The sequence below is a fragment of the Poecile atricapillus genome, chromosome 5 (genome assembly GCF_030490865.1).
Source record: "Poecile atricapillus isolate bPoeAtr1 chromosome 5, bPoeAtr1.hap1, whole genome shotgun sequence".
Taxonomy (NCBI): Eukaryota; Metazoa; Chordata; class Aves; order Passeriformes; family Paridae; genus Poecile; species Poecile atricapillus.
Window position 1 is genome coordinate 35,933,152 of NC_081253.1, and position 27,825 is coordinate 35,960,976.

Below are 27,825 nucleotides of genomic sequence, written 5' to 3' on the forward strand. Positions count from 1 at the left end.
TGCCCAGCTCCAGTGCCTGGGCACAGCCAGTTCTGGCTGGGGAGAGGTGGCAGGAGCAGCGTGGGACACAGGGGGATTGCCAGAGATGTGCAGCAAGGGCAAGGAAAGGGCTGAAGAGGGGAGAACCTGCCCCACCTGCCCCACCTCGGGCTCCAGTCAGGGAAATCCAGGCCTCTCTCTACCCCAGGGTTGCTGCTAATATTTAATACAGATTTAAATCAATCCCTTGCTGCTGTGGCTTGTTATTTCTTGTGGCTTCAGCTGCCAGACTGGGTTCAGGGATCCCATTCAAGCTGGAGCAGTGCATCCAAGAAGGATCAGCCCCTTCTCCCACCTGGCATCAGCACTGGGGAAGTCATCACAGCTGTGGCTCTGTGGCCAGCGTCTGACCAGCCATGTGGCCATCCTGATCTGCCCCCATTTGGCTTCAATGCTGCTGATTCAGCTCCTGCCTGCTCCACCTGGCCAGTTTTAAAGCAAGGAGTGCACAGGATGGCTGAAGGAATGGATGGACACGGAGCTGCTGGAGCAAGTCCAGAAGAGGCCATGAAGATGCTCTGAGGGCTGGGACAGCTGGGAATGTTCACCTGGAGAAGAGAAAGTTCTGAGAAGATCTTAGAGCCCTTCCAATGCCTAAAGGGGCTCCAGGAGAGCTGGAGAGGGACTTTGAGCAAGGGCCTGGAGTGACAGGACAAAAGGGAAATGGCTTCCCACTGCCAGAGGGCAGGAATAGATGGGATACTGGGAAGGAATTTTTCAGTGTGAGGGTGGCGAGGTCCTGGCACAGGTTGCCCAGAAAATTGTCCCATGCCTGGAAGTGTTCAAGGCCAGGTTGGACAGAGCTTGGAACAACCTGGGCTAGTGGAAGGTGTCCCTGGCCTTGGCAGGAGACGCAAGGAGAGGGGCTTTGAGGTCCCTTCCAACCCCAGCCACTCTTGGATTCCGTGGGAAGAGAAAGGAGCCTTCGCCCGAGTGTGCTGAAAAAACAGACACTGGGAAATGGGTGGGTGGTTCTGGACACAAAATTGGCTTTATTTCATGAATTTAGTGCACATTTATTATAATCTCTACACAGGCAAATGGGTCAGGAAACCAGCAAAGAGTAACATGGGTGGCTACTGAACAACGCCTTGGTCTGCACTGCTGAGGCTCCCCATGAGGATTCCTTCACAGCCTCAGGCGTGGAAAGACTTGAGTGATGGTTGAAACCAGACAAGCAAGAGATGGGGCTGGGGTGAAGGCTGAACCCTGATGCCAGAAGGGTGGGTACAAACCCTTTGGAGGATCTTGGTGGAGCTCCTTTCTTCCAGCCAAGGAGCTGCCATCCCAGCACAGCCACCAGCTGGATCCAGCGAAGCTGCAGTGTCTGGGAGAGTTTCTGCGACAGCAGAGGTTTGCACTTCCCTTTTGAGCTTCAGGCCAGAAGGATTTAATTTTAAATTGAGAAACTGGTTTTGTTTCCAGCTGGGAAGGCCAGACCATGGACCTACAATACTCTCTGGGACGACCACAGGACCAGTTCCTAGGCAGTAAGCAGCCTCTACTACTACCAAAGCCAAACAAATGTGTTACTTGCATGAGAACTCACCCTACTGCTCACAATTAAAGTGGTTTTAGCTCAGATGCACAGGAATCACCTAAAATGATCCAGCCTGGGTGGCCATGGGGGGGAAACTCTCAGCATTGGTCTGACATCCCTGCTCCAGCTCTAAGTGATCCTCCCCACTTTGCCCACTGGAGAGGGGGGGAGGGAGGAAAGTGGGGACTGTACAAGGACTGAAGAAAAAAAACCTATTCCAAAGTGACCTGCAAGAGAAAGCAGCCCTCTGCCCATCCTGATGCTCTGGTCATGGATATGGGGCCGCTACTGATCCACTGGGCTTAGTGGATGTGGAGAGATGAATATTGGAGGAAAACAAACGTCTTGGGGGAGCTGGGGGAGGCTGACACCAGGGGCCCAGGGCTGCTGCAGCCCCCAAAGGTCATCACAGCCTCTGCAAAGGATGGGATGGTCCTAAGAGGCTCTACAATGCCATCACCAGGGACAGGGGACATGCTCATCCACCAAGTGCATCTTGGCAGGGGCTGACCCCTCTGTGGAGCAGAGGAGCACCTACACTCTGCTTGCTGGAGTTCTGTACCTTGCTGATACAGCTTCACATGGAGTGAAGATACCTTTAAGAGACTGAGAGAAGCTGGAGAAGCAAACCAATCCCAAACAAGCCCTCCAGCCTTTCCCACTTTTCTTGCCACTGGTTCCCTCAGGCCTCGCCTCACTCCCATCCCCAAATGGCCACAGCTGCTTCAGGCACGGTGGCAGAAGCCTCAGTGGTGTTTGCATGGCTTGGGGCAAAGAGCAGGCGCTCACTGGGAGGGACCAGCACTGCTCTCATCCTGCTTTGCTGCTCAGGGAAGGGAAGCAAAGCTCCAAAGGACATGGGAGGGGATTGGGACCACCACTGGGATGTGAATCCCAGCACTGGGATGCCTGGGTCCCTCTTCTACCTGGGCTACCCCCAGGGCATTCCAGAGTCACTGTCAGCTCCTGGCCCTGCTCACCAGCAGCCTGGGAGAGAGCAGGGACAGGCACTGACAGCTCTTGCCAAGCGAGGGCTGTGTCCCTGCCCTGGTCCCTGTGCTGAATGTCACAGGGGATGGGGAGGTCACTCCTGCTCTGAACCTCTCCGGTCCCCTTGGCTGACCCAGTACCAAGGAGCTGCCCCAGTCCAAGGTCTCATTCCAGCATCCTCCCATGAGACCCCCTGGCCATGTGTCTGCACCCCAGTGCTTTGCTCCTCTTCCCATCAGCTGCCAGCAAGGCCTCCTGCCCATGGCCCCTAGCTTCCTTTCTGTCCAGGGTTTTGGGGAGAGAGGGGCTCAGGAGAAGGAGGAAAAAGTGTTGCAGGGAAGGCTGTGAGAGGCTTTGCTTTGCTGAGGTCTTGTATCTTCACTGAAATGCGGTAGCAGGAAGGTCCCCTCTCCTCAGGACAGGTGGGTCATCACAGGCTTCTGCAAGGCACAAGGAGAAACCTCATCCCACCACCGTGTCCACGCCACCCTGAGCCCACCCAGCATGCTCCTTGTCCCTTCTTGCTGCCACTGCACAGAGTGGGTCCCTACCCCATCCCATGGACCACGCAGGCAGCGGGAATTCACAGATGTTCATCTTTTCTGGGGTTTGTGATGTCCCAGACCTCAGAGGGCGGTGCCCAGGCGCTCCTGCCCTCACCAGGCAGCATGGTGGGACCAGAGCTGAGAGCTCCATCAGCTCATCAGAGGAGAAAGTGGGGAAGGACAGGTCTCAGTGGGAGCCAGGCCTGCAGCCCTCCGTGGGGCTGGGTCCGTACCGCAAAGAGCCGCTCCACCCTCCTGTTCTTCCCGTTGGGGTTCCTCTGCGTCAGCGAGCCACGGTACACGGAGTTGCGGTCAAAGGAGTCATCAAAACCTGTAGTGAGGGAAGAGAGATGGGCAGCAGGCCCTCACCCACCTCACCAGAGGTTTCAGCAACCCAGAAAGTCCCTTGGGATTTACTGATTCCCCAGTTGCTGAGGGTTTGGACGCATCCCAGCACTTCCCTCTCCGGGAGGGTGATGGGAAGCACTTTGAGGGCAGGAACAAGGAGACAGGAGTTGCTGCTACTCAGCCTTTCAGAGCACTGCATGAGCTGGGTCAGCCTGCCTGGGTCTGTGCACTGGAGAGCTCCATGGGACAACAAAACCCCAGCCTGGGAGAAGGTCTCACTGCCCCAGCCTCTGAGGCTCTCCTGACCTGTTAATTCATCTCCTCTCCTCTGCCAACAACTTCCACCAGCTGCACCTTTCAGGCCCAACTTGCCAAGTTACTGACCTGCCAGGCAGGCAGGAGACCAAATCACCCCCTGGCCAGCCCAGGCATGGGGGATTAGCTCTGCCTGGTGACATCTGTCCCTGCTGCACATCCCTCTATCTCCTCGCTGACATGTCCCACGGGCTGCCTTTATCTGCCTGCCCTTCGCAGGAAGGAGAGCACATGACTCCTCCTCAGGGTGAGGACAAGGGACCTTTCCACCTACCAGCCCCAGCCTGGTGAAAAGCACTGTTAATTGTCTGTGTGAATGGGGGAAATGCTGTTCTACCTCTGCATTAAATGTTCTTTCCCCTCTTCCCTGCCTTCATCTCCCATTATCTGGAAGGAGAGCCACTCTTTTGGCCTTTAAGCTTGTGAGGAGAGATAAGGGAGAAATAGAAAAGTAATTTCCTAATGGGTCTCACTGATATTGGTTAGGATGAAGCATTTCCAGTGATTGTCCCCCTGCCACACGAGCTGCTGTGCCAAGTTTCAGATCACCATTTGCTCTGAAGCTCTCCTGAGCTGCTGTTTGTCCAGAGCTGGGCCCTGGAGGGCTTCTTGCCCCGCAGCAAAGACTGGTGGCTGAGTGAGGTGGGCAGCAGGGTGGAGATTCACAAGTCATGGAATGGTTTGGGTTGAAAAAAACTTGAAATCCCCCCCTTGTTCCAGCCACCTGCTATGGGCAGGGACACCTTCCATCAGAGCAGCTTGCTCCAAGCCACATCCAACCTGGCCTGGAACACTTCCAGGGGTGGGGATGCCATCCAGGGAAGGATACCTTCCCCAAGATGGCCAAGCAAGGGAGAAATTGCTGCCAGAAGAGAGGATGGGCTTAGGTGAGGCTTTTGAGGGCTAACAGCCCATGATGACAGGATGAAGGCACACAGGTGTCTCCCTGGACTCTGGGGGGGCTGCAGAGAAGTTCTGGCTCTTGGAGGATCAGCAGAGAGCCTGATCTCTGCTCTCCCATCACTGTCCCCAGTCCTGCAAGCTGCTGCCTCCCTCCCCAGCTACCCACCACAGGTTTCCCCTGTGGCTGTCCCGCCAGCAGGCCGTGGGCACAGGGAATGGGAATCCTCTGCAGACACGCAGCTGGATGCAGAGAGAGAGAGAGGATCAGCACCCCCCAAAGCCCAGCCCAGCCCCACACAGGTGCCCTTCTCCCATGGGCAGGGCTGTGGTCCTTACTGGTGATTTCCAGGGGACTGTTGAACTTCCTCCTGAACCTCTGCAGTCCGGGCATTGCCTGCAAGAGAAGGGGAGCAGCCTGCTGTGGGGAAAGGATGGGAGGGCAGAGGTCCCCCCTGAGGCTTTGATGCAGCCCCCTGGAGGCCCTGGTTATGTCCAGGATTAATGCTGTTTACTCACAGCCTGTGAATAAACACATACTCACTTTAATGTCATCCAAAGACTCCCCAGGGCTGCTGCTGGCAGGACCAGGAGAATGGAGATGGGCAGCCTGTGGACAGAGGAAGGAAGAGGTGTCTCTGGGGGTGCAAGAGGAGGCAGACAGCTCAGCCTGCCATGGCAGAGCACCAGGCAGCAGGGGGAGAGCTGGGAATGGCTCAACCAGCCATGCAGCCCTGCCCAGCACCCAGAGGCAGCAGCTACAGCTCAGGGGAGCACGTAAATCACAGCCACCACCTTCCATGCTCACCTGCACACTCGACTTCTTCTTTGCCTTTTCCACAGACTTCACTGTCAGCCCTGCAGCAGACAGAGCTGCAATTCGGGATTCAATATCAGATATCTTCAGAAGGAGGAGAAAAGACATACAGATGGTGGTTGGAGGATCCATCAGTGGCTTTGATTGCCATCACTGGCTGGGCAAAGCCTCTGTCAGAGTCAGGCCCTCACCTCGCTCTCTGCCTGTTGCACCTGAGCAGCTGCCAGGGCCACTTTGTCCTCCAGCTCCGACAGCTCCGAGTCAGTAGTGCCGCTGTGCTGAGCCCCTTCCTCAAGCTCCTTCAGGGTCTTCTCAAGCTGGTAGGTCTTTCCAGCAGTCAGGTACACCTGAAATACAACAAAGGGAAAAATTGAATTGAAGAATTAACCTTCCTAGAGTTCTCCTCTCCTGGTGTGATGGCAGCCCCAGACGCAGCAGCTCCTGCCACTCTTTTTTGACTGCCTTCTTGCCTTGCAGCACAGACAGTACCAGTCAGCTCTGACACGGCTTTTCATCTCATTTTCTCCCTTCCCTGGGCTTTTTGAGAGCAATTACTGACAGTGTGAAGTGGTAAGAGACTCAGTGGGAGCACAGGAAGGACCAAAATTCAGTGACCTGCTCGAGAAGCAGCAGCACTTTGTTCTGTGTGCTTAGAGCGAGAGCAGGTACCTGCAAACCGGCTCAGGCTGCTGTGTCCTGTGAGGGCAGAGCTGGGAGGGAGACAAACTGACTTTCCAAACCTGCTCAGTCTGTTTTACAGGTGTTTGTGCTGCTGGGAGCAGGGTCAGCCTGCATCATCCTCCCTTTGCTGCCTAGAGAAAGAGGAGTAAAAGGATATATCCAAAAAAACCCTCTGGTTTTACTGCTGTTTGTCTCCTCCCAGGTTACTAAAAGGACACAGGTCCAAACAAGGCAGCTCAGGACACATTAACACATCAGTAGGCAATCACATCAGATTATCAGATGTGGCCACTGTTCTGCTGACTGATCCCAAAATCTCAGTACTGCTACTGCACTTGCTGCTCCTCCAGCCCTCTCAGCTTTCCCTGGGCTGGGCATTGTGCAGAACTGCCTGGCAGGAGCCCTCTGCATGCACTGAACTGCAGTTCATCCACCCAAATCACAGCACCACACTCCCAGATGTCCCACCCATCCCAGTGCAAGTCCTAAGGCCATGCACCACCCAACCTGAGTCACAGGGATTTGCTGCTGGCCCATCAGACTCTCCCAGTGCCCTCCAAGGTGGGTGGCATGCCTTGGAGAGGAGAACAGAGCAGCCAGCTGTGACTCAGCCAGGATCCCTGAGGGAGTGGCAGGATGGCACACATCTCCCTCCCAGGGCCATTGTCTACCCACCTTTGTCCTGAGCTGACAGCAGCAGCAGCACTAAGGGCAAAGTTCACATCCTCCCCAGCCTTATTCCCTCTCTTGAGAGAGGGTGAACCCCAAAACCTTCATGCACCCAGCCCTCTTCCCCTGGGATGCTGCATTTTGCCAGAAAGCATCCAGGTGCTGCAGCTCCCTGCTTTTACTTACAAGCTTTCCCCAGTGAGAGATTTAGGAGATTTTAGTGAGAGATTTTAGGACACAGAGTGTCCTAAAACCCCACTCCCCATCACAGGACGTTCCCTACAGCAAAACCCGACCACCCAGGTGGAGACCCAGCTCTTCTTTGAACCCTTTCTTTGGAGCTTGGTATAGGGCACCGTGGATGCAAACCATTTCCACAGGGAATCCATTCCTATGGGTTTACAGTGGCTAAAAAAGCTGTCAGTGCTCCGGGGTCACACAAACCTTGCAGGGGGATTATGCTCTAGCTGTGAACTTGTCACCCACACGGGCCCATCAGCCCCATGCACGAGCAGCCCTAGTGAAGAGGTGGGTCATGATGAAACTTGATGGAACACAGTGCTGGGGAGGAGCTGAAGGGAATGGGACACAAGTTTTGCTGGAGCAAGGACTGCTGAAGTCCAGCAAAGTGATGATACAGCAAGGTGGGGACCACACTTACCACCCAGAGGACCAGGAACCAAGGAAAGGAAAGCCACAAGACAGAGCATCTGCTTTTGCTGTTGTACCATCCTCTAAGACCAGACCTTTTAATCCCTCTGCTGACTATCCTTTCAGTGCTGACCTACCCACTAACAAGAAATTTTGGGGGGCTATTCCTTTGCATTCCCACTCCCCACTGCCCAAAAGCTCCAGGGAGCCTTACATTTTCTTCAAGCTCCCGGTACACTTCGGCCACCTCTTTCCCATCTGCCAGGCCTGGAAGCTGCCCCGCAGGGAGGGCACAGCCCTGGCTCTCTCCATGCAGGGACTCCCACACCGCTTCCTCTGTGGCGTTTATGGCTCTCAGCACTTTGGCCGTGATCTCACTCAGAGCCTGAGCCGATGACCTCTGCGAGAGCCAAAGCGGAGGGAGGGAGGGAGGGGGGGAAAAAATATGGGTGTTATTTTAATGTGGTGTATAAAACAACACAAGCCAGGGGTTGAGAGGACCTCCAGGAGCTGTGGAAAGAGGGAGGAGTGGTAATTAACAGGCTTACTCTGCTCCTGAAGGGCTCTCCATCAGACGGATGCGTGGCTACGGCACAGCTTTGATCTCAGCTGGTGCTTTCTGCAGGGCGGCTGTGACAAAAGAAGTCACCTCAAAAGGCTTGGAAAGGAGCTTATGGAGGGATGTTTCGCTCACTGGAAGCACCTGGCCACCTGAGGGCCACTTGGTTAGGCAGCAGTTAAGATCTAATTGCAGAATATTGCTTTACAGCTCAGTGGGCCTGAGCAGGGATGCAAACAACTCCTTGAGTTTGTGGCAAAAGAATAAAAACAACCAGACCCCATAAAATGACTGTACTGCCAGAGCTTGGGGATAATATCCTCTCTTCCCACCCCAAGGAGCACTGATGGCAATAATGCCCCTAAGTGCTGCCCTTGGCTTGATGAGGTGCTAAACACACGTAAAAATGAGCCCAAGAAGCTCATCATCTCTCTCCCAGCTGATAATCCCCTAGAAACCAAGGAGATGGGGGTGACATATGTGCTGGTTGTGTTTACAGCTGCATGTATTTCCAGGCAAGCTGTCCAACAGAGAACCAGCTAAATCAGTCCAGATGATGTTTTTATCATTTTATGGTGCCTTCATGGTACAGCAGAGTTTTTTCACATTTTCCATTAGGTTTGTGTGCTTCCATCACAGTGCTCCCCCAGTTAGAAGATTTCCTCTTGACTGGAGGAACCTCATATCAAAAATCCCCCAGAATCAGACAAAATCCAAACCTGGATCCGTTGTAAGTATAAGGAAAGTTGCTGTTAAACATCATCCATGCTGACAGCCTTTAACCAAGGCTGGTTCAACTACTGCAGACATTTCTATCTCAATACTCCTCCCTGCTTCATAGCAGGGCTTGGGGGAAAAGAAAGTAGCAAATCTGGAGGATGCAGTCTTCATTTCATAAGAAACCAGAATCTTACACTGATACCACACAAACAATTCAGGGTTTGAACCTCTGTCTGCTGCAGTTCAGCAGCTCACACAGAAACTAAGTCACCTTGGCTTGGTGAGTTACCACTTATCTGCACTTAATTAGAAATGGTTGTTAAGATGATTCAGATTTTTCAGTCTGTGAGAAGTCTGGCTGCAGCAATCTTCTGAAAGCAGCTTTCAGGAAAAAGGAGGCAGTAAAGGATGCTGTGGGTAAGGAGGTGCTGCTGCTCCAGTGGAAATGAGAGCAGAGCACATGGGACCCAACCCCACCAGGTTTTGTGTTGTGAGGCTGAGGAACAAATGCACATTAAAACAAGGCTTCATGGCAACATGGAAGTCACCACAACCTTGGATGAATGGAGCTTTGCAGGACAGGAGAGGGGCAGCATGGTGCCCGCTTCCTTCCTGTGCCAGCAGTGGATGTGTCGGAGCAAATACACACATCTCCCTTCCACAGCCAAGGCAGGAGGAAGGGGATGGACAGAGCAGCCATCAGAGACCCAACAGGGAATGCTGGCCTTTCCATCCATGGTAGTGGATCACCTTGGAGCCTCTGCACAACTGGGGACATGCTGCAGAGGTGCTGTGATCTCTCCTCCTCTCCCTGACCCCCTGTCCCCACAGGTCACCCACCACTGAGTAGGGACAGGAGTCAGCACAGAGCTGGAAAGGCAAGAGATGCTGATCTAGCAGAGTGGAAATGGGATCAGGGGTTTAGGGACTCAGGAGTTTAGGGACACACTGACAGGCAGTGGAAAAGACATTTCAGGCTGTAGCAGGTTCCTGGGAAAGGCTGCTAACACTAAATCATCACCAAGGTCTTCTCCCACCCCAGGACTCTTCTCCATAGTGACTTCCAGATCTTGGGACAACTCCTCTGAGGTGATGTGGAGGCTGTGTACCTCTCCATGACAGGCAGCAGCCTGCAAGAACTCTCAGAGGATTTAGCTTTGACTCTTGGGTGAGACTGGGAGAGCCTACAAGGAGAAATGTCCCGATCTAACACGCTGGGACTTCCCTATCCCTTGACATTGCTAAAGCAGACTCAGACACAGCCCTGGTGGAGGTGTGGGACAGAAGAAGAGTCACATTGTCATGGTGTAAAACCATAAACCACTGAGAGCAGAAGGAATCATGGATGTAGCCTGGAATGATGTGGGTGGCAGGGCACAGATTACCTTTCGAACATCCCTGGCCACGTCATCACCAGAGGAAGTCATCTCTGGTTTCTTTGCTCTCTTCTCTTCTTCACACTTCTCCTCGTCAGAAGAAACTTCTTTATCGCTGATGTTGCTGGCTAACTCCTCCAGCTTCCTCTTCAAGTCCTCCTCCTCGGCATCAGGATCAGTGTGGGACTCTGGGGCCGGGGACTGGAGGAGCAGAGAAGGGAGAGGTCTGAGAGCCCCTGTGGTGGACAACAGGGCATGCCTGGCTCCAGACACACCAAGCAGAGGAGCTCAAGTGACCACAGAGGGACTTTCAAACCACCCCAGGGAGCAGCAGAGCCCAGCAAGCTGTGCTCCAGCTCCTCACTGAGGAGCACAAACCCTTGACCTAAAGAACATTCATTCCCATTTCCCCCACACACAGAACTTGTTTGGTTCTCTAGGTGGAAAATTGCCTTTCCCCCACCCTGAAAAAGGTGGGCATGAGGAATCTGGGACCAAAAATCACCACATTTTCATTAGGAACCATGGCATGGCTGGTGGCTCTGAGGGCAGAGATCACAGTAACCAGAAATAAAAGTCCACCAGGGAGAGGGAAGCAGCCATGGGAATTGCCACTCCCTGAGGTAACTTTTGGAACCTCTGGGTAATCTCATTTGGGATGAGAAACCACACAGCAAATTTTCCTGTAGGACAGAGGGCACATTGCCACCCACCCCTGTTGTTAGGTGCAATTCACGGTAGCTGGAGAAGAATTCTATTAAACTCCCAGGCGCTGGAAGAGATCTCCAGAAGTTCCTGAACTTGCTGACCCCTGCATTAAGATGGGAATACAATTACCTGCGTCATACCTGGTGGGGTTTTGTCTGAGCTGTTTTTAACAGCCTCCAACAGCAGCATCTGCAGCAGGCAATCTTTTCCTCAGGCAACCTATTCCAGGGCCCTGCTATCCTTTCTGCTGGAAAGCTTTGCTTCATAGTTAACCTCAGCCTGTCCCACAGCTGTTTAGACCCACTGCCTGTGCTCTGATTTGCCCTGGATATGGAAATAAAGTGTGGGAACCCGACACTGTGAAAACTTGTTACTCCCTTGGTCAGGATTACTCATGGAAACCCTGAATGATTAAAATTGGGGCCATCCTCCACTGCAAATTTTAGAAAAAAAAAAGGAGAAATTGCATTGTTTCATCCATGCCTGGGGGCCTTGCCTGTAATTATCACCATCCATTCTACTGAGCCATCAGCTGCCAGAGTGGTGATGGGTTTGCATGAAGGAAAAGAGTGCACAGTCCACAATTAGAAACCCAAAAATCAATGTTAAGCGGTGTAAGTATTCACAGATTCTAAACTGCTGCTCAGTTTTAACTTAATTTAACTGTTTTCTTCCAAGTTTTATGGCATGGTAAGATGAGGACAGCTCAGAAGAGATACAGAAATGGTTCTTGACTCAGCTCTCACAGTCACAATAACCAGGTGCCTTCCTCATAGGTACAAACTGAGTGTCCCACAATCTGAAATGAGCTGTCACAGCTCTGCAGATACAGACACCACCTAACAAAACTCCTGCAATTAGCACTTCATGAAGTATCAGCCTGAAACTCAATTTTCCTTGTGCAGAGGGGGAAAGGAAGGCATTGGTTTGCACAGGGTCTAAAAGGGTTAAATTTCCTGCTGTTTCTGTCCTGCCATGCAATGTTTTCTAAGACACTCCATCACCTGGAACTGGAGAACAGCTTCCAAGGCCAAAACAGAGGAGTGAACTCAAACATCCCAGGTCATTGTGGCACTTAGGGACAGGGTTTAGTGAAGGACTTGGCAGTGGTAGGGGAATGGTTGGACTCAGTGATCTCAGAGGTCTCTTCCAACCTCAATATTTCTGTAATTTTGTCTATCCCTACAATGCTGGCTGCTTCAGAGAAGGCTCTCCAGTGCCCAGGAGAAGGGACCAGCACAGCCCACACTCCATCCCTGCAGGATTCCTGCCCAGTTACCTCATCAGAGCGTGTCAGGATTTTTTCCTCCAAGCGGTTCAGCACGCGTTCAATTGCGGACATGCGAGTGTTGAGCTCATGGATCTACAGGAAAGGGGAGAGAGAGGGAAAAGGAGGAAAGAACAGACCAGCCACCACTGCCAGGACAGTGAGGAAACTGCAACCAGCAGAGGAAAGCAAGCAGCAGGACACTGCCACTGTGGGCAGAGTTAAAAGACATTAAAAATTAGTATTTTTAAAGTAATGTCTTAAAAATGCCAGTAAGCTCCAGGAGGTGCAGAGCAACCTCAGATCTGGAAAACTCCAAGCAACGCTGAGCCCCCAGCACAAGACAGTTCCCACCAAAGCATCTGGAGCTTTGATGCAGTGAATGTGAAACCCCACCACCAATAAAAGCACCAGCCTGTAATAAAGCCACCCATCTTGCCATCATTCCCATGCTGCCCCAAATTCAAGTCAAGATCCATTTCCACTTCCTACTAACATGTTTTTCAAGCTGTAACCATCCCATCACACGCCTGCCAACACAGTCATGGAGAGGAAGAGGGAAGTGGGCAAGAATTCCCCATGAAAAAATCCAAGTAGAAAAACCAAACCTGAAAGTTTTCCCCACCACTTTGAAATTTTCTGACTTCTCTGTGCACTGATTTACCCAGATGCTTGCCCTTCCCTTCTCCCTCACTCTTCTGACTAAAAATGGGGAGTGGAGAGAAGGGCAGAGAAATTAAAGACAGACAAAGTCCTGAAAAATCAAAGAGAAGTTACTTCCTGTGCTCAAGAACCAAGAAAAACCTTTGTGGTGAGGGTGGATCTGGATTAGACATCAGGAAGAAATTCTTCCCTGTGAGGGTGCTGAAGCCCTGGCACAGGTTGTCCAGAGAAGCTGTGGCTGCTCCATCCCTGGAAGTGTCCAAGGCCAGGCTGGACAGGGCTTGGAGCAGCCTGGGACAGTGGAAGGTGTTTCTGCAGGGGGGTGGAATGAGATATTTTTCAGATCCATTTAAACCAAAACATGTCTATGATCTACAATCACTGAAAACATTAAAGGAACCTTTTTTTTTCCCCCTTTAGAAACTAAAGTTTTTCTTCCTTTGAATAAAAAAAAACCAAAATAAGTCCCTCTCCTTTGATCCAGACAAATAAAACATAAATGATGATAAATATTTCCTGTTTTATGACACTACCAGTGCATCACTGCTGTTCTGAGTGGCTTCTGTCCATTCAAAGGGGAGCAAGCAGCAAAAGCAGTTAGCAAAGCTGGTAACAAAGAGATGTGAGGGGTGGGCTTTGTTTTTGTAACAATTTCCATCCTCTCAGTTTTTGTGCTTGCCAGCATTTGATTAATTAGACCCTCAAAAGAGCCAGGGATGATTGCATCTACTTAAGGGAAGATGAACATAAAAACCTGGCACTGTGGAGAGCAGAGCTGTCATTACCACCCCAAACTGAAAGCATCTCCAAGCAGCATTAAACCCACTGGCATGAAGCACTTCAGTCCATTGCTAAGTGGTTTTTCAGTCCTATTTAAGCCTCTGATGGCCCTTCAGCCTCAGAGATGGTGACAAACCAGGAGTCACCACTGCCCTATCTGCATGAGGAAGAGGTTGGGGGAGATCAGAGCCTAAAGCATGGGCTGTTGTTGATATTGATGGATATCTACCAGGATAGGAGACGAAAAGCTTTATTTTCCTTCCCAGTCAAGGCTGGCTTTACTGCAGGGTGGGCACATTTCCATCAGGGACTGGGTCACCCTGCTCCTCTCTCAGTGTGACAAAGGCTGGCAAACTGTGCTCTGAATTGAAACATTTAATAAATATAAACTTAAAGCACAGCCCATAACATAAAGTAGGGGAAACTACCCCTTGCTGTTGAAGGAGGTTACTCTACACAAGCCTCTAACAGAATCTTTATGTAAAGAAGAGGAGCCAGACAGCATCAAAGCTTTGGGAATCCAGAACCCTTGAGGTACAGCAGGATGGCTTCTGGGGAGTAACTTGGTAAATTGGAGCTGTTCCTTGTGGCTTAGACCTGTTCCTACCTGACTTTTAAAGACCTAAAGGCAAAGACCCACACAGTTACTAATTCAGGGCTTCTATTTGTGTCTCATCAAGTTTAAGTGCTTTTTCAAACTGAGTTTTTCTTTTTTTTAAGTTTTGTTCTTGAATCTTCAGCTCCTGAAGTCACAGGACTAGTGAACAGCCCCTGCTGCAGTTACTGGAGAAGTTTCTTGTGTTTGGGACCGAACACTGTATCCTCTTCAGAACTAAAGCAAAAGTGGTTTTCAGATAACCATATTTTGACAGACTTGCCCCTAAGGTAATTTTAGGAGAAGAGAGTTTTCATCTGTGTGGTCAAAGAGCTGAGTTCTCCACCTCTTGAAACCTTCAGATGCCAACGAGGTGTCTGCCAGGACCACACTGCATGTGAAGCCAGGCTTAATACAGGGTTAACAAACGTGATTCTATGTCCTGCACCAGAGCTGGGTGGGAGGATGGCTTCTGTCTGTAAATACATCAGCAGCACAAAGGGCAGGGAGGATGGGGAGTTATTTAAGCTAATGAACAACTCCGCCAGGAGAGCAAATGGGGGTAAAGTGGGTAACCATTAGGGTGACGAGGCTCCACACCAGCCTTCCTCCAGATGTGAGGGAGCAAACCACAGCCTGATGTGGGAGGTTGCCCAGCTCCTGCAGGAAGTCGTGGGAGGCGTTGGTAGGAATTTGGCCCCATTTCCCCACTGAAAAGCATGGTGCACATTTCATGCCTAACACAGCGTGGCCTCATTAAGGACACCCAGTCCAGGGTTCTCCCATTTACTGCTGGCTGAGGAAGGAATGACATTTACTAATTAAAACATATGCCTACAGAAGTAAGTGGCAAAGAGAAGCTTTCTCGACCCAGGCACACAAAGTGTGGTGCCAAGGGATGGTTGTGGTCACAGATCTCACACTGATCACCCAAAGAGGGGTCCAGGACATGCAAAATTACCAGCTGTGAGACTGGAAACTGATTCTTCCCCTGTACCTGCAGCCAAATACCACCCTGCATTTTGCTGCTGGTGGGATCTGAGGAACCAGATCAGCTTTACCATCCTCACCACCCCCCACTGGCAAAGGCAGCACCAGGAACAGCAGGTCCTTGCCTGAGAATTAAAACACAAGCTCAGACTCTGTTTGACACCTTTTTTTAAGCTGTTCCCCCCATTACCATCACTCAGGAGAGGTATGTGACAGTTCATCCTGACCCAGTCCTACCGAGGCAGGAACACACTGCAAAGGAAGAGAAGGATCTCGGGTCTCATTAAATATCCATCTCCAGAGCTCCACCTGGTTCTGGCACATTCAATTTAAGAAAGCCTTTCTGGAAACACAAGAACCCACAAGTAACTCAGATTACTAAGGACAAGCTGGAAAACGAGCTGCAACAAAGGCAGGTTTGTTGTTGTGATGGCAGCATGGGCAGAGGGAAGCACCAGCCAGTGCCCGGTTTTCTTTTTGCTGTGACAGGAAAAGCTCACCCCCGCTGGCCACTGCTGCTTCTCTTCTCCTCTGAACCACCCTGCACCTCAGAAGCACCAAGAGGGACATGGGTCTGGTGTCAGCAGGGGCTGTTTGATACCTGGTTTGAGGAGTGGCTGATGTTCTCCTGGGAGGAGGCTCTGTTGCGGCGTTTCACGTGGTGGGCTGGGTAGGTCGGGAGCTGGGCTCCCTTCACATCCTCATCGGAGGTGTCCATATCGGCCGAGTACCGAGCCCGGGGCGGCTCCTTCCGGGGGATGCCTTTGGGGAGAGAAAGGTTCAAGGCATTCACACCCCTGAGCTCCTTCCCAGACACTGGTCCCATCCTTAAGGCAAACAAATAATGAGGCATTTACCCGGATCAGACTTCCTACCCTTTGGCAGGAGGTGCTTCTGCAGGGCAGGCCAAGTTTAAGGATGGACCAGGCTGCAGCTCCACACGCTGTGCCCACGCAGCACCAAGCACAGCAGGGTCCCACACAGGGCACCAGGAGCACCATCCTTGTTGTCATGCCCTGAACAGCCAGGCCTCTCACAAAAAAAGGCTACTGCATTGCCAGTTTTGTGGGAGCCCAGGTTTTGATGCTGCCCTCTGTGCACTGCTCGGGTGCTGGAAGATGTTTAGGCTCAGGCTAGAGAGGTACCAGCCTAGGATGGAGCATTTTCCAAGAGTGGAAAGTCTCCTGTGTAAAGGAGAATTTCAAATGAGACAAAAACAATGAGAGAAAACTGAACTAACATGCCAGGGGACCTTGCTGCTGTGATGTTCCAGCAGGACCTGGAATGGGAATTTAAACAGCCATGTTAAGGTCTACCCAGTATTCCCAAATGTCCTGAAGATACAGCCAGGCCACTGGAGGCACAGGAGGACATATTCTACATTTGCATATGCAAGAGCCAATATCCAACCCTCCTGGCTCTGCCATCACTGCAGGCAAAGCAGAGGTTGTAAAAGGCAAATTCTGCCTCCTGGGGGGTATTTATAGACTCACAAATCCACAGATCATTTAGCTCACCCATGCATCCTGCCCAGCTACAAGGATCCCACTCAGCAATCTCCAATTCCTGCCTCCAGTTCTAGTCCAAGCCCCCTAAAAACTCGAAGCTTTCTGCAGCCACAACATCCTTTACTGAGGAGATGAACTCCTCTGCCTGCAGCAGGAAACACATCCCATTGTTTCTAGCAGTGTTCATTTGATTATATCTAGTTTCTACCCTGGAAATCAGCAGGTATGAAAGGGATGGACACATTAGGAACAACTCCTTTGGCTTTGTTGGGAACAAGATTAGCCCTTTTACAATCAAGTAACATCAGCAAGGTTCTCCCCTAATAAAAATCCCTTTTGCAGACGGATAAATTGTGCTGACCCTCAAGCCTCTTAGTGGCTTTGAGGTTATTCAGAATAAAACCCAAAGATGTTTTCGCTTTGGTCCAACACTTGCAGCCACTTGTCCCAAGAGGACACAAGAGTAACCTGGGCTAGGACACCTACCAGGCTTTGGGTTTCTTTCCAGGCTCCTCCTCCCTGCGTTGACAGTGAGCCGAACTTCTGTGCTGAAGTGCTGCTCTGGAGCGCTCACCCCTGGCTCCTGCAGGACGTGGTGGAACACCAGGTCTGCATCCGTGATCCTGGACTCCTGGGAGCCATCTTCAGCTGAGTTGGGGAAATCTGGGAAGGACTGAGAGTTGAGGACGCTGCTGAGCAGCTGCCCATGGAGATTTCACTTGTGTGACCCCACCTGTAGTGCTGCCTCCAGCTCAGGGACCCCCAAAGTAAGAACAAAGTGGAGCTGTGGCTGCCCCTGGATTCCTGGAAGCATCCAAGGCCAGGCTGGGCAGGGCTTGGAGCAACCTGGGATAGTGAAAGGAGTTGCAATGAGATGATTTCTACCCTCCAACCCAACTTGTTCTATGATTCTACGACTCCTTGTCTTTCCTGACCTTCACTAAGAGCTCCTCTCTTAATTCTTCAATATATGCATGGATTGAGCTTTTATAGTGCCAATTGTATTTATATAAAATATAAAAGTTCCTAAATAATCCCATTTAAAGGTTTTGCCTGGCTGCTGAACCCTGAGCAATACTTCCCGTCACTGCCAGGGGGCACTGGTAGTTTTTACAAGCAGATCCTTTTACAGAGATCCTTGAGCCAGGCTGCAAAATCCTCTGATCTTTTAAAACACCATCCCCTTCTACTTATTCAAACAGCCACCACCTCAAATAATCTGTAATCCATAAATCCAGTTTGACAGAGGCCAGCCCTCACACTGAATTCTGCTGCAAAAAGAGGGGGAAAAGACAAACAAGAAGAGGGATCTAATTATTTTTCCCACAAATTCTAATAATTTTGTGTGGAATTGTGCAGATTTATTTTTTCAGTTGCTGTTACAGATCTCAGCACATCCTATTTCTACCCAAGGATAGAGTTTAATCAGAGCATTATTAAAAAGAAGGAGCTGTTTAATACTTTAAAAGTGCAATTTCACCAGGAAAGCCAAACAAGAGCAGCCCAAAAACTTGACCTGAAGCCTCTCAGGCTGGAAGACCTTCTGCCACACCCATCTGTGTTCCTCCCCAGAGCTGGAAGGTGGGGTTGGTCAGCCCCTGGCCCTTGGTGGGACCACAAGGCACAGCTCACCGCTCTGCCTGGATCTCTCTGAGTCTTGCTCCTGGCCAGAAGCTCTGGGTACTAAGGCACATCTTGTCTCCTATTTAGAAGTAACCAGTATTCCTGCCATTTTTGTCCTCCCAGTGTTCATCCCTCTGACTGGACCTCACTCATGCTGGCTCTGTGAGATTCATCTCAACCTCACAAATGTCATGTGCCTCATGGAGCTGTGGCCAGCTGCACCCCAGTGCCACCACACAGCAAACCCAGCCCCCAAACTGGATGGGAACATGGGAGAAGAACCTGATTTCATTTAATCCCTTGAGCACCAAACCCTCTGGAATCCAGGGTGTGTCCCATAGCCTTGGGACAACACAAGAAAATGATTGTCTGCTGAGAGCAAGGAAATCTGCAGGGACACAGCCAGAGAACCTCTTGCTGTCTCAGCACTCATCCTCACTTGGATCAGATGTCCTGCTCCTGACTTGGCCTCAGGCAAAGGACTTCAGCTGGAAGAAGAGATTGCAAGCAGTGATGGGGATCAGGGATTGGCACCACTGCCTCCCAACACCAGCTGAAGCAGGTTCTGAGGCTGAAGGAGCAGTGGTAGCAATCAAGGAGAAGGAGGAAGAAAGGAAAGGAACCCCTCAGGAGTCTCCCAGTACCTGGAAAGCATCCGGGCTGCTGGCTGCTGGAGAGAGCTGCACAGACTGGCGGCGAGACTGAGCAGAGTAATCCGAGTCCAGTTCGAAATCAAAGGGATGCACAGACAGCAGCCGCTTTGTCTTGCACATCTTTAGCATTGAAAGTGCAAGAAAGGAAAATTCAGTGTAAGACATAGTTGACCTTGAGGAAAGAGGGAGGGAGGATTTTTCTCTCCTTAGTTTGCCTGTGTTTGCTCAGCTTTTTGCAGAGACAATTTGGGCCTGACTCTGTCTTGCTTGAACAGAACCAGGTACAGCATGTGCTTGGGCTAAAGGCAAGGAAAAGTGGGTTCCTGATTTCCACAGCCTCTGGCTCAGGACTGCTGCCATAAGCAGAGTGAGTATCTCTCTCCTGGTTTATAAAGGCACTCTAGGAAAGCTGAGCCAGGTTACAGCTCAGAGAGAGATCCAAGTGATGCTTTTGAGCCCTGAAATATGTCCCCATCCTCAGAGGAAGGGTGTTTCAGGCACATCCTTCTGAATATTTGGGAGGTCATTAGTAAAAAAACCCAAAGCAGGTGGGTTCTCATTATACAGCTGAGACTTTTATGTTAATTGGTGATGTCCATGGTGTTAGGAGTGGGTCTTTCTTCCAGAGCACAAGTACTTAATGATGTTACTGAGATGGTTGTTTTTACACAAACTGGGAGAGAAGCTTATCTCAGAGAAGAAAAACAGTGGGAAAGGTCCAGTTTTGAAAGTGGCACAGAAAGCCACCACCATCACCCAAGGCAGACCAGGGACACGGAGTGAAGCAGCTCCAGAACCACAGACTTACTCTGCTGTAGCACTCTGCTTCAGCTCCACGAAGGACGTTGTCTTCCTCATCGCTGTCATCCCTGGCGTCACAGACGGTGAGCAGCTGGCACTCTCCTGGAGGGGACACAGGCAGCAGGTAAATCCCACACCCTGCTGGTCACACCAGTGTACCTGCAGGCAAGGCCATGCTGCTAATATGGGGTGAAAAGGGCCAGATTAGAAGTACCTCCCCGATTTTTTTTTCTGCAGACACCCACTTTCAGTACTTGATCTTGAAAAGGCTTGGCTGGCCTCTCATTGCTTCCCCTGCCAGATGTGCACCATCACAGATGTGGAAGTGAAGGGGCACCTTGCACCACAGAGAGCACCCTAAGGTCCACCTGGGTGACTCCAGTGCTTGAAGGCTTGGGATTCTGATTCCTGATTCCCATCAGCCAGCTCTTCTGTTTATCAGTGACCCATTGCTTTGACATAATGAGCGCTTGCAAACTTCAAGTTTGGCATTGAACTAAAAGTCCTGTTGTATCCAAATCTGCCCCTGGAGACCCCAGATGTACCCCAGTGCAATCCATCTCCACTGTAGTGTTGGAATGTTTTCCCTCATCTGACCACTCCAAATCTCTCCAGAAGTACCCACAGCTGGGGGGTTGAGAAGACAAAAAGACTTTGGGAACCTTGCTTGAACTGCAAGCCCCCTGCTGCAATCCCCTTTTTTACTTACTGTTAATGTCTGGCAGGCTATAAACTCTGTCATGAAGACCTAAACAAAGAGAAAAATTGTAGTAATAAAGAATAATCCTATTTTCTTTCTGTTCCTCGAGCAGAGAGCAAGCCTCAGAGCCATGGCTAACTGGAATTCTCATTCTCTAGCCATCACAAGAAACAATGGTTAAAAAGGCTCTTTAGAGAGAGCAAAGCAGGCGCTTGGAGATGGGACTTGACTTTTAAAAGTCAAAGAGCTGCTTGCCACTGCTTCCCCAGGCTGATGCAACATGCCTGGGAGCTGCAGGGGAAGGCACAGCCAACTGCAGATGGCCAGAGATACATCCCAGGAGGAGATTCTTGCTTGCTCGAGGGTCCAGCCAATTCACTGGTGTTAATGAAGTAATAAACAACAAAATCATTTCCCTTTGAAAAAAGCATCAGAATCTTAATTTAAAGCAGCCTAAGGCGCTGTTACCCTCACGCTTGGTTGGGTTTTTGTGTGCTCTGATGCATTTTTGGATCCAAACAATTCATGGATTGTCTCTCAGTCCATTATTTTCTTTTTCCCCTGCTATTTCTGCCATGAGTGGCCTGGCTGAAAGAGTGGTTGGAGCACTTGAAGCAGGTCATGTCAATGGTATGTGTGCAAAATTTCCTGTGGCTCTTCAAGATGGGAATAAACTCCACACTGTCTTCCAAAGGAAATAGGCCAAGAAGTAGGAGCTCTATGAATGACAACTAGGAGCTCATTAGTAAATAACATTGTATTAACATCATCATATATTTATGCACTCTTGGACCAAAAATCAGAAATATGGAAGGTTCATGAAGCTCTGAAGGAAATAGTTATGGTTACAGGTAGCTCACTAATTTTGGCATAGTTTTTAGTGCCAGGGGATAATCAGTTTGGTTGTAAAAATCATCAGGTCTTGGGGAAAAAAAAATGAGGGCTGGCTTTATGCTGCAGATTAAACTAGGGTCAATTCCACAAGCTCTGTGATAAAAAGACCAAAAATAAAGAAGAAAAAAGAGCTGCAAATTTCCATACTTACAAAGTGCAAGACATGGGACTTTTAAAATTAAACATGAGGTATTAGGGAACTTTTTTCATTGAAAGGGTGGTCAAGGAAGTTGTGGAACCATAACCCTTGGAAGTGTTCAAAAAACACATGGATCTGGCACCCAGGGATGTGGTTTGGTGGTGGTCTTGGCAGTACTGGGCTGGACTGGATGATCTAGAGGTGTTTTCCAGCTGTTATGATCTTACATTCTCCAGTCTGTGGTAAAAACTTCAGACTTAACAGTAGAAAAGAACATCAAGAACATCTTTGTGTCTGAATGAGCAACCCTGAGCCTCTGCTTCCTCCCTGAGATGTTTTGAGCAGTCCCAGTACCCCACAACACTCAGAGCAGCATCGACCCTGCTGCTCCTCCCTCGGTGCACCCCAAGGTGGTGCAGCACAGATTCCCCACGTGCAGCAGCGGCCATTCCTCACCCAGAAACGCAGAGTTGAGCCCCTGGCCTGGCTGCAGCCTGCCATAGAGGGACTGCAGCACTTTGGCACTTCCAAACCTCTTGAAGCGGGACCGCACGTGCTCGTAGTACCACTCCAGGGAGCCGATCTTCACGATCCTGCCCAAAGAGAGGAGGCACACCCAGGTGAGCCACTCCAGCTCGTGGTGAGCAGACCCTCACCCAAAAAACTGTGTCTTAACAAAAACACAGCATGCTTTCATCTAAAAAGATGCTGAGTTTGGGCAAGTCTTGTTGAGCCTCATCCCCAAGGCTCTCATTGTCCCTCAGCCTCCCTTGAGCGCAGACCAGGGAGGAGTGGTGTTCCCAGGGGCTGATATGGGGACTGGAATTCTTTAACATATGTGTTGGTGATATGGAAAATGGGATTGAGTGTTCCCTCAGTTCACTGACACACCAAGCTGTCACATGCTGGAGGGAAGGAATAACACCCAGAGGGACCTTGACAGCCTTGAGATGTGGAGCTGTGAGAAACTCTTGTGGTTCAACAAGGCCAAGCGCAAGGTCCTGCCCCTGGGTTGAAGCAATCCCAAGCAAATAGACAGGCTGGGTGGAGAATGGATTTGGAACAGCTCTGAGGAGGAGGACTTGAGGGTGCTGGAGGGCGAGAATGTTGACAAGAGCCAGAAATGTGCATTGGCACCCAGAAACTTCCTCATGCCCTGAGCTGATCCCACAGTGTGAGCAGCAGGGGAGTGGGGGATTCTGTCCCTCTGCCCCACTCAGGCGAGACCCCACCTGCAGAGCTGCCTCCAGCCCTGGGGGCCCCCAAAAAATACGATGTGGAGCTGCTTGAATGGGACCAGAGGAGGCCAGAAGGGTGCTCTGGGGACTGCAGCCCCTCTGCTCTGGAGGCAAGTTGCGAGAGCTAGAGGTGTTCTCCTGGAGAAGAGAAAGCTCTAGGGAGACCTTAGAGTCCTTCCCATGCCTAGAGGCTCCAGGAGAGCTGTAGAGGGACTGCAGACAAGGGCTTGGGGTGACAGGACCAGGGGGAATGGCTTCCCACTGCCAGAGAGCAGGATTAGAGGGGCTATAGGGAAGGAATTCTTCCCTGTGAAGGTGGGGAGGCCCTGGCCCAGGCCCCTAGCCCAGGGCAGCTGTGGCTGTCTCATCCCTGGAAGTGTTCAAGGCAAGGTTAGACAGGGCTTGGAGCCACCTGGGTGAGTGGAAGGGCAGGGGGGGTAGAACTAGATGGACTTTAAGGTGCCTTCCAGCCCAAACCATCCTGTGATCCCCTGAGGAGCGGTACCTGGAGAGGCGGCAGGGATCACAGACCCAGCCCTGCTCCTTCTTGTTGTAGCGGCTGCAGTTCTTGCAGGTGTAGAAGTGGCAGTCCAGGCACTGGCGTTTGCTGTTCAGCAGGAACTTGAAGGGCTGCAGGCAGTGCACGCAGTGAGTGTCATTGAGGTGGGACTGACTCGTCAGGAACTCTCTCTTGCTGCTCTCCTGGTCGATCTTGCATTTCAGCTCCCTGTAGAAAACACCCCCAAAAGCAGGAACTTGAGTTTGTTATCGTCTCACTGCAAGCTCTCACGTGGCAAAGCCCATCACACCACAATCATTTCAGGAACGATTTTCCAGGGAGCATTGCAAGTCTGCAGCTTGTGGAAACAGCTGTAGGGGAAATCTAATAAATAACATATCACGAGTTAAATAAGCTGACAACAAAGTGGGCTCTAGATTCAGGATGGGTAACTGGAATTTAATATTAGAATTAATTTAGTATTAGAATCACAGAATATTCTGAGTTGGACAGGACCCACAAGAATAATTAAAAAAAAAAAAGTGGTTGTGCCAAAACCTGTCCTGTTTGTTTCAAGGGTGTTGATCATTAACATCAGGAACCTCAGGAGAGTGGCTCTTCTCAAGCCCTGTGGCTGTATCCCAACCTGACACAATCTTCAAGCCTGGAGTCCTGCAGGGAATTCAAATCTTTCTGGAGTTCTTAGTTTAAAAAAAAAAAGCTGGGGGAGAGGAGGAGGGGGAGAAGAGAGAAGAAAAGAAATCTGGGATTAAAAAGGATTAAGAGGGGTTTTAATATGGTCTTCCAGTGCTAAAAAATCAGCAGAAAATTTTATTATGTGCAACAAGGTTCTGTCTGTTCAGAGGATGCAGCAAGAGGAGATGCTTGTGACAATCCCATGACACGGAAGCGCTTTCCAAGAGCACCTTCACCTGGCACTGCATCCCTGCAGGCTTCCTTCACTATCCAGACCTGGCTGCCAGAGCAGGTCCCAATGGGGAACAGTATCTGCATGAGGCTGAGGGACAACTGAGATATCTGCCAAGCTGGTGGGGGCCCCCTGCACTGCCCAAAAGCTCCCTGTGTGCTGCCCGTGCCACGCACCACCTCAGGTATGTTTGCCTTTGGGGCCATGGCCGAGAGGAAAATGTTTGACTTGTAGGGAAGGTCCTAGAAAGTTGTCTCCTCTCTAGACAGGGTTAGGAAGCTGTTTTTTCCAGAGCAGGAGTCAGGTTAAAACCCTCAAGCAATCATGTCTGGGGGCTGCTTCAGGATCACAAAGTGGAGCACGAGGCACTGGTGATGCTCCCAGAGCTGGACTGACGCCGGGGTGACCACAACAGGAGCTGGGGTGACCACAGCTGGAGCCTGGCTGGCCCTGGGAGGAGTGGTGTGACTGGCAGTGGGAAGGGCAGGAATGTCAATCAAGCTAATCTCTGTTTAACTTAATCAGTTTGCACATTAGGGCTCAGCTCTTGATTTTTTTTCTGAGGAAGAATTTTCTGGCCACTTGGCTGCCAGCACACTGCAAGACACATTTTTTGGTGCCACTCCTCTGTTTGTGGTCATGCAGGAGTGACGCCAACTTGCATTTACATCTGGCAGATGTAAAAACCAGTACACAGACAGAAAACTGGGCACCTGGTTTGTATAATCACCATCCTAGCAGTGACTGGGACAAACTGCTGCAAATGTCCCAGCAGTAAATTTAAGTGACTTCTGAAAAGAAACACTCAAATAAAAAACCCCTTGGGTTGGACTCAGTACTCCTTTTCCACTCCTGTGCTAAGGCTGTTGCCAGCAGGATCCAATCTTTTTTACTGGAACTGCTTTTTCTGGTTCCCAGAGACCGGTTGGATCCCTTCACCTCTCCTCCCTCACCCATCAGACCTGCCAAAGGAAGGAAGAGTCTCAACCAAACCAGTTTAAAACCCGCAGGAACCGCATGCCTCTTGTCTCCCCTTGCTGGCAGGAGCACCAGCCCTGCTCTTTTCATGGTAGAATAAATAAATCTGTGGTGTTGGGATGTCAGCTGCAGCAGGGTTGGACCTCCAGGAGAGATGCAGGCAGCCATCTGCCAAAAATGGGGTTGTGGGCATGGAGGTTTCAGGAAAGAATCAGGGAGAGACCCCTCAAAATAGCCATTATTTAATTTTTTGGGCAAAGCATTGCCCTCACATGCCTGTGCAGTTTGTGGCCAGCTGAAGCCTTTGTCCCTTGTTGGTGAATAGCTTCTGCCAAAAACCAAATACAGAGAAGCAGCAAAAAGGGAAGAAAAAGACCAAGCTGGGGAGGGGGTGGATGGGACATTTCTTCAAGGCTGGCAGGTTGAGACAAGCCCCGGTGAATAGAAAAATAAATGAATAGAAAAGTAAATGAATAGAAAAGTAAATGGGACTGGTCAGAGCACAGAGTGAATGGCTGCAGGGTCTCCCATAATGTCACATCATGTCCCAGCTTGTTACAGGCAGAAAATTATTGTGTAGCTCCATGTCCAGCACTCAGGAACGTGGCATACTTTCCCAGACTGGTGGTCTGGTCTGTTGCAGAAATTATTCAGAATGTATAGAGATTTGTGTAGTTCTGAATGCTTAATGCCAGACCTCTGCAGGGCACGACTAAGGAAGATAATAAAAACAAGAAACCGGGGGAAATGATCCTTAGAAGGAGAGACAGCAGCTGGGTAGGAGCATCCCAAGACCTTCCCCCATCCTGCATCTCCCAGAGCATGGCACTCAATTTGGAAGCTTCCTGGGCATCAGAGAGGACACAGATAATCCAGTCTGGCGCCAAGGTCGAGTAAGGAAGGAATTCACCTCGCCCAATTCTTTGCTGCAGGACACAGCAATGTAGGTCTCCACCTCCTCCCTCCAGGCTGAGCTCAGATGCATCACAAGGGAGACATGCACTCTTTGCAGGGTGATAATTCTTTTAAATACTCCTGTCTGATCTCCTTCCTGCTCTTCAGAGCTACCAGCAGAGGAAGGCAGTAGATGATGATACTGAATTATCTCTGCCTCCCACGCAGGCTAGCTTTTCTTAAGCAAAAAAAAAAAATTAATCAGAGGGGTGAAAAATATACAACTGAGAGTTTCTTGTAGCCAATGGTGTAAATGGAGAGGGTGACATGTTTGAAAGGTTTTGGGGGATGCAGATATCCCAAACCAAGGATGGCTATCACTCCTCACCCCTCCTTTTGCATCTGACAGAGGAACTAATGAGCTCCTGGTCTCCAGGCATTGTCATGGAATCAGCACCAGCGCTGGCCCACAAAATTCAGAGCTAGGAGGGTCTGGGGGCTCAGTGGGAGTTCAGCACTGCCCAAACCCAGTCTGAGAGCATGGACCACTCCTCTGGAATAATGAGAACTTGGCCAGACCCTGAAGAGGGTCACTTCAGCTTCTTAAAGTATGGTAAGACATTATTAAGTTCAGCATCTGATGTAGTTCATGAACAAAACCTGAATCCTCTGTGATTTCTCATGCTCAAAATTTAATGTGAAATGACAGAACATTTTTTAAACAGCACTTTTGTCCAACGGCCTGTTTATAAGGACTTAGAAGTTCATAGAATTTGCTGCTCCAGTGATTTTCAATTTTTTCTGGATCTGTGGACCCCTAAAACCTTCCCAGGACAGCACAGCCCCTTGTATTGTGTATTTAAGGCTAATAAAATAGGTTTGCTAATAGTAGAAGATTTACTACTCCTCTCAGTTATTTTTTTCAGGATTCTTCAGGGATCTGAGGACTCCCAGGACCCACTGAACAACTCCTGCCCTAAACACACGAGACCCATCACATGAAGCAAAACCAAGGGAGCCAAATCCCATCCTCTGCTGCCGGGTGAAGTCTCCCCTTGAGAGCCCCACCAGCCTCAAGCCTCACAGAGGCATTTCCTGGTATTTGTCCCCATAAAGCGCGGCGGTGTCACCGATCCGCATCGCTGCCGATGGCACGGCGCCAGTTCGCACCTTTGCTGCCCGAGTGCGTCACCTTGCTCTGATAACGTAATCTATTAACCGGGTTTGACTTTCACAGCCCGCTCTCCTGCCGTCCCTACTCGCCCACAGCCTCAGCAGGTTGTTTCATGCTCACAGCCCACGGGGACCTGAGGTTCTGGCTGGCTTGCCCCCAACTCAGGGACCGGAGAGCAGATACTCACTCCAGCCGTTCCTCCTCTTTTTTCCGCAGATCAAAGTCCCGTTGAACGACTTCCCAAACATGCTTGGCTTCTTCATCGGTGAGCTTGGAGAGGTCCAGCTTCCTGCCCATCTCGTCGTGGCGAGAGCCGATCCCGTTAGTCGCTACCCCGAGCGCTCTGTCCCGTACCCTGGGACGCTGCTGACGAAGGGGGAAGAGCCCAGCCCCACCTCCGCGGCTGCCCATATAACCGGGCAGGGGCAGAGCTGCGGGCAGGCCAGCCGGCTCCTGGCAGCACCGCAGCCGCTCTGCCGGGCGAGCCTGCCCGCGGAGCCGGCCGCCGAGCAGGGCTGGCACGCTGCCTATCGGCTGCGGGGACTCCTGGCCAGCCGGGAGGGCGGCCCTGCCTTCCCCCGGGGTCCTGCCCGCAGCTGCAGCCGCTGCAGACCTCGCCCGCCCGGCTGGGGCTACGGGAGAT

General features: G+C 50.8%; 1 protein-coding gene across 7 annotated transcripts; it reads right to left on the reverse strand.

Moving 5' to 3' along the window:
- Positions 1 to 1,012: 1,012 nt before the first annotated feature.
- MLPH (melanophilin) lies at positions 1,013 to 27,825 on the reverse strand. 7 transcript variants are annotated; one of them, XM_058840314.1, is made up of 17 exons: positions 27,370 to 27,825; positions 23,215 to 23,436; positions 21,928 to 22,064; positions 20,448 to 20,486; positions 19,746 to 19,840; positions 18,929 to 19,057; positions 17,148 to 17,334; positions 15,755 to 15,915; positions 12,138 to 12,221; positions 10,160 to 10,351; positions 7,710 to 7,895; positions 5,686 to 5,841; positions 5,486 to 5,578; positions 5,222 to 5,287; positions 5,017 to 5,074; positions 3,348 to 3,445; positions 1,013 to 3,009 (listed from the first exon to the last, which is right to left on the reverse strand). In XM_058840314.1, exons 1-17 carry the CDS (start codon positions 27,591 to 27,593, stop codon positions 2,983 to 2,985), a joined length of 2,154 nt encoding a protein of 717 aa, XP_058696297.1. In that variant the 5' UTR covers positions 27,594 to 27,825; the 3' UTR covers positions 1,013 to 2,982. The 7 variants fall into 7 exon arrangements, with proteins under 7 accessions (XP_058696297.1, XP_058696299.1, XP_058696298.1 ...); XM_058840316.1 differs by lacking the exon at positions 18,929 to 19,057 and having other exon boundaries at positions 27,370 to 27,823; XM_058840315.1 differs by lacking the exon at positions 12,138 to 12,221 and having other exon boundaries at positions 27,370 to 27,823.

Excerpts from the sequence above, each read along its gene's own strand:
- MLPH (XM_058840314.1), bottom strand. The coding sequence starts at position 27,593 with ATGGGCAGCCGCGGAGGTGGGGCTGGGCTCTTCCCCCTTCGTCAGCAG. Across the intron at positions 12,222-15,754 it reads TCAGCCACTCCTCAAACCAG|ATCCATGAGCTCAACACTCG; the intron begins GTATCAAACAGC and ends CCTTTCCTGTAG. Across the intron at positions 7,896-10,159 it reads TGGCCAGGGATGTTCGAAAG|AGGTCATCGGCTCAGGCTCT; the intron begins GTAATCTGTGCC and ends TGGCTCTCGCAG.